General features: G+C 46.2%; 1 protein-coding gene across 1 annotated transcript; it reads left to right on the top strand.

The window, feature by feature from the left end:
* The first annotated feature begins 700 nt into the window (after positions 1-700).
* On the top strand, positions 701-5967 carry LOC127009577 (arp2/3 complex-activating protein rickA-like). Its single transcript, XM_050882784.1, has 3 exons — positions 701-851; positions 2595-3032; positions 5219-5967. The coding sequence occupies exons 1-3, from the start codon at positions 846-848 to the stop codon at positions 5435-5437; spliced, it is 663 nt and encodes a 220-aa protein (XP_050738741.1). The 5' UTR covers positions 701-845; the 3' UTR covers positions 5438-5967.
* The last annotated feature ends 219 nt before the right edge of the window (positions 5968-6186 follow it).

The following is a 6186-nucleotide window of genomic DNA, read 5'->3' as shown; positions in this document are numbered from 1 at the left end:
GTATCTTCTTCCTTCTCCTTTTGTCCTTTAGTGTCTCTGTTCCTTGTCTCTATCTGTCCCCTCACACACGTTTTTGTTATTTCGTTTCTTCCTTTCCCTTTCTTTCTTTTGTATCTTCTTCCTTCTCCTTCCTTCTCCTTGTGTTCCTTTGTCTCTCTCTGTTTCTGGTCTTTATCTATCATCTCACACGTCTCAGTTATTTACCGCCTGTGATGTAATTCATTATGATTCTCGCCCCAATTTGACCCTGGCACTCGTATTGACATTTATGGTGTTGCCTGCACGAAATCACCTGCGAACGTACCTGGCATATATACAGACAGGTAGGCAGATAGACAGACGGAAGGGCATGCAGACAGACACACAGACAGACACACACGATTAACACATACACACAAACACATATACGTACATAAATACACACAGACACAGACATATATACACACATACATACATACATACATACACATACCCATACATAGGCTGACATTCATCAGCATACATATACACACACACACACACACACACACACTTGCTTAGAAACGCTTTAATGGTCTCATCCGCAAGTGTGTGTGTGTGTGTGTGTGTGTGTGTGTGTGTGTGTGTGTGTGTGTGTGTGTGTGTGTGTGTGCGTCGGTGGGTAGGTATTGCCCCGGGAGGCGTGGTGACCCTGGGAAGGCGGGGCGGGAAGGGCAGAAAGACCTAGGACAGAGGGAGGAGGGGAAGGAGGAAGAGGCGGAGGGAGAGGAGGAGGAAGGATTAGGTATATAAGGAAGGGAGATGCGAGGGAGAGGCAGTGGAGGAGGGAGAGTGTCAGCACGCACATCAGGATACACACACTCAACATGAAGGTGAGAGGGAGAGACGAAGTGAGAGGGAGAGCGACAGGTGAGGGGAATGGAGAGGGAGGGAGAGAGGTTAAGGGGAGACCAGGTGAGGAAGAGGAGAGTGAGGGGAAAGGAGAGAGGAAGAGGGGGAGAAGTAAGGGGAACACCAGAAGAGGAAGATGAGAAGTAAGGGGAAACCACAAGAGAATGATGAGGGTAAGGAAATAGGAGAGAGAGAGAGAGAAGGGGAAGAGAGAGACAAGGGGAAGACCAGATAAGGAAGATGAGAGTGAGGGGAAAAGAAAGACAGAGGGAGGGATGGAAGGAGGAATAGGAGAGGGGAAAATAGTAAAGGAGATCTAAGGGGAAGACCAGGTAGAGAGGAGGAGTGAGGGAATGGCGAGGGGAAAAGAGAAAAAACAGAGAAGAGAGAGATAAGAGAGAACTGATCAGATAAGAGGTTGAAATACTTGGAAGGGGGGGGAGGGGGAGTTAGAGAATGCGAGGGGTGAGGGGAACGAGTGAGGGAATGAGGAAGAGGAGAATGAGAAAGTTGAGGGGAGGGGAAGAGAAGGAAAGGGAAGGAGAAATGGAGTAAGGGGGAATAAAGAAAGACAAGAGAGAATGAGGGCGGCAGAATATGAACGGAGAAGAGAAAGAAGGAAGTTAAAAAATAAATCAAAGAAAATATAAAAAAAAAAGACGGAAGGAAAGATGGACAGACAGACGGAGGAGATAAACAAAAATAAATAAATACAGTAATAGAGGAAATAGTCATACTCGTTACTGTTTGTTGGCCTTTCCAGATACGACCAAAAAAAAGGAAATATTTCTCAGGATGACTAAAGTAAAAATAAAGTATAATAGGAAAGGTTGAAAGATGATATTTCAACACGACAGATCATCTCAGGGACACAACAGATGGCTCGGTGTGTGTGTGTGTGTGTGTGTGTGTGTGTGTGTGTGTGTGTGTGTGTGTGTGTGTGTGTGTTGTCCTTGTCCTTGCCACGTCCGCGTTATCAATATTCTCCTCGCAACACCGATACCTCCATTAAATGCTCTTCTGTAACCACCACCATCATCACCACCACCACCACCACCACCACTGTCACCACCAAGACATTCATCACCACCAGACATTTCCTTCCATTTGGTGTTCCTACTCTTCCACTTTTTCCTCAATTATGTCTCTTCCTCTTTCTCTTCTGTCCATTCTTAATTTTTGTTTCCTTCTTTTTTCTTTCCCTTCCTCCATTTTCTACATTTCCTCTTTCTATTCTTGTTTCTGTTCTTCCTCGTTTTCCTCTTCTTCCTTTTCCTCCTCCTCCTAGTCTTTTGATGATAACTATTCGACCTCTATAACACCACCACCACCACCACCACCACCATTAACTAATAACAACAACAATAACACCACCATCACTACCAATCACCCCCACCATCACACACCCACTCCACCTTCCCCATTCTTCCCATTCTCTCTCAACACCACCACCACCACCCATGGAGGTCGACATCAGCGCCCTATTAAGTGAATCCTCCCGAGCTGTCATTTTTACGGCCAGGTGTCAGGTGTTGTCAGGTCAGGCTCCCTCTTAATGGGCTCGGCCAGGCTCGCCCACCCCCATCTCCTGGCCGTAAATTTGACAGTTCGTCGGCTTCACCTCAATGAATGGGATTAGCGGGCCGTGTCGACTCCACCAATTCTACCTCCATGCCACCACCCAGACTAACTCCATCTCTTCTTCCTCCTTCCTCCTTCTACAGGCATTAGCTCTCTTAGCGGTGATCGTGAGCAGCTCCATGGCCGCTCCTGCCAAACTGGACGGCTTGGAGGCTCACCAGCACCACGACCACCACCACGACCCCGTGCCAAACCTCTTCTCCGCGGGCTCCAACCTCGGCGGCTACGACTACCAGACTCCAGTGGTCCCCTCAGGTCTCTACGAGGTCCCCACCACTACGACCACTACTACCACGACCACTACTACCACGACCACTCCCCCGCCCCCTCCCCCGCCGCCCGGGGACTACCTCCCTCCTCCCCCCCAGCCCCCCGTGGATTCCTACCTCCCTCCTCCCCCCCCCAAGCCCCCCGTGGACTCCTACCTCCCTCCTCCCCCTCCTCCTCCCCCCGTGGAATCCTACCTGCCTCCTCCCACCGAACAGCAGCCATCCCCGGCCGAGGAAGTGAAAGTGATTCTGGTGAGTGTGTAGTGAGGTGTGGGTGGTGAGGCGAGGGTGGAGGTGACAGGCTGTGGTGATGAGGGTTTTACGGAAGGGAAATTTTATATGATATTAGACAGATTATTGACAGGTAGATATATGGAAAGGAAAGGAAAAATAAGGAAGAATAGATGATGCAGTAATGGAGAATAGAAGACTAAGTTAGAGGACCAGGTATTAATGGGAAGGGAAATAAGTAGGATATTAAACAGACTATTGCTAGAGAGAAAAGGAAGGATAAGGGAGAGTGAGTGATGCAGGAGTGAATATTATTAAATTCTGATTAGGACGAGGGTTGAAAGGGAGGGTAAATCAGTAAGGCAGCAGGGTATGGGGAAAGAAAAGAAAGGATAAGTGATACGGGGATAAAGAACAGAAGAGGGTTGAATGGAAAGGAAGGAAATAAAACAAAGAGACAAAGAGAAGGAATGATGGTGAGGGGGAGAGGAGGGAGAGCAAGGCTGTGATGGGGTATGAAGGAGAAGGTTCAAAAGAGGAAGGGAAAAAAACGTAGATTATGAAGCAAATAACTGATGGAGATGCTTGTATGCAGATCTGAGGGTCGGGATAAGAGAAACATTAATAAGGTGAGAGGGAAATGAAGTAGATGAGACAGATGATATAATTATTAGTAAAGAATATGGAGAAAAGAAACGTCAGGAAGAAGAGTAAAGGGAAAAACAATCTAGAGGGTAGCAAATTTTGTAGAGGAAATTTAGAAAGAAAAGACAGAGGGAAGGAGAAAAGGGAGAACAGAAATATGGAGGGAAGAAAGTTTTGTAAATAAAGGAAAGATAGACGGTAGGATAAAAAAAAACATAGGTAAGGAAAAAAACATTGCAGGGAGGATAAAAAGAGGAACAGAAATTTAGAAAGAAAAGAAAGAGGGAAGGAGAAAAGGGAGAACAGAAATATGGAGGGAAGAAAGTTTTGTAAATAAAGGAAAGATAGACGGTAGGATAAAAAAAAAACATAGGTAAGGAAAAAAAACATTGCAGGGAGGATAAAAAGAGGAACAGAAATTTAGAAAGAAAAGACAGAGGGAAGGAAAAAAGGGAGAACAGAAATTTGGAGGGAAGAAGCTTTTGTAAATGAAGGAAGGATAGACGGTAGGATAAAAAAAGGAGAACATAAGTAAGGAAAGAAACATAGCAGGGAGGATAAAAAGAGGAACAGAAAACTACACGTAAGGATATTTTGTAAGTAAAGGATATTGAAGAAAGTAAGATGGCAGGAAGGATGAAACGGAGAACAGAGAACAAGAAGGAAGAACATATTGAGAGCACACGAAATTTATGATGGAGCCTGTTGATGCATTTTCCCATTTTTATCATGCCAATTCAGCAACTATCAATATCTTCATCTATCTATCTATCTTCATCTTTGTGCTTCAAACCGCTTCGCTCTTTTTATTTCTCTTCATTGTTTTCCTTATTCTTTTCGTCCTTCTTGCAACCTTCTTTTGTTTTTCTCCTTTATCCCTCCTCATATTTTTCATCATCCTGTCCTGCCTCCTCTTTCCTCTCTTCTTTGTTTTCCTTCCTCTCCTCATCCCTCTTGCAACCTCCTTTTGTTTTTCTCCTTTTTTCCTTCTCATATTGTTCATCATGTTGTCCTTTCTCTTCTTTCCTCTTTCCTTTTCTACCTTCGCCACACTAACACTTTCATCCATGTTCTTTACTCGCCTAATACTTCTTCTCAGTCGTCATTTAACCTTCCCCTTACTCTCCCTTTCACCTCCACTCACGATCCTTCCTTCCTTCCCCTCACCTCACCTCCTGTCTCCCCTTCCACTCACAGCATCCCTTCATCTCCATACTCTCTCTTTGCTTCCATCCTTCTCTCATAGATCTTTCCCTCACGCACCCTTCCCCTCCTTCACATACCTTTTACCCCCTTCACCTCAACCATTTTCATAACCCCATCTTTCTCCTGTTCTCTTCTTTTCTCCATCCTTCTCTCAAAACCCTTTCTCTTACCTCACCCTCTTTCTCCCCTTTCCCTTCGACACCCATCATTTCATCTTTTTCCGGTCTCTTTTCTCCACACTTTTCCCCTCATCTCACAACCTCTCTCCCCTTCCCCCACACATCCTCCCCTCACACACACACACAAGCACACACTTTTCCCCTCCCCTCACCTCCTCTCTCCTTCTCCCCGCACAGCCCCCCAGTCCCATGAAGCTGATGCCGTACGATATCAACTGGGCGGTGGCGGACCCCGAGAGCGGGAACCGATTTAGCCACGTCGAGAACAGCAACGGGAAGGACGTGAGGGGCGAGTACTCGGTCCTCCTCCCCGACAACCGCTTGCAGATTGTTCGCTTCACCTCCGACCCCGTCAACGGCTACCAGGCTGAGGTGTCCTACGAGCCTGCGAAGTAAAGACGAAGGCCCGGCACTCCCTCGCTCCCTCCCACGCCGACGAAGACGTGGGAGCATAGGAACGATGTGAATGAGGCGACTTTGTGAATGAGGCTTCGATCTCCATCCGTCTTCTGTTCATATTTCCTCCAGTGTGTCTGTGCGTGAGGTTCCTGTGTGGTTATAGAACGGTCGTTTATGGCACGTATGGTTCTTCTCTCTCTGTGTGTCTTGTATATTCTCAGTTTTTCATCATCGCAGTCTTTCAATTTTTCCGTTCGCATCATGTTTGTTCCACGTTTGTTTGTATGAGAGAATGTTGTACTTAGTTAGCGTTTGTGTGTATCATTGCCAGACTCATCTCGACTATGTAATGTATATCTCTCTCTTTCTTTCTCTCTGTCTGTCTCCATTACCTCATCGTGTGTTCCCGCTTTCTCGTCATCACTCATCATTCCTCCTCCTCCTCCTTCGCCTCCTTCCGCCACTCCACCACGTCCACGAAACGAAAGGAAAGAGTTACGATTAAATATATGTATCGACGAAGTGTATGGCTTCTTTTTTTCACTCTTTCCTATATATGTTTCCCTCACCTTTAAATATGTTGTATAAACCCTCAACCTTCCCACCCTCCCCTGGTCACCTGTCAAATGCCACCTGTCACTTCTCAATACGACCGTCCCAACAGCAGAGGCAAGAAAACAAAAATATATATTATGTAAGACTCCTACTGTCAAAGATTATGGGGCTTCTGTTTATGTGTAAGATAG

The sequence above is a fragment of the Eriocheir sinensis genome, chromosome 41, assembly GCF_024679095.1.
Source record: "Eriocheir sinensis breed Jianghai 21 chromosome 41, ASM2467909v1, whole genome shotgun sequence".
Classification (NCBI taxonomy): domain Eukaryota; kingdom Metazoa; phylum Arthropoda; class Malacostraca; order Decapoda; family Varunidae; genus Eriocheir; species Eriocheir sinensis.
The sequence above is the reverse complement of the archived record's forward strand: the minus strand, read 5'-3'. Positions and strand labels throughout refer to the sequence as shown.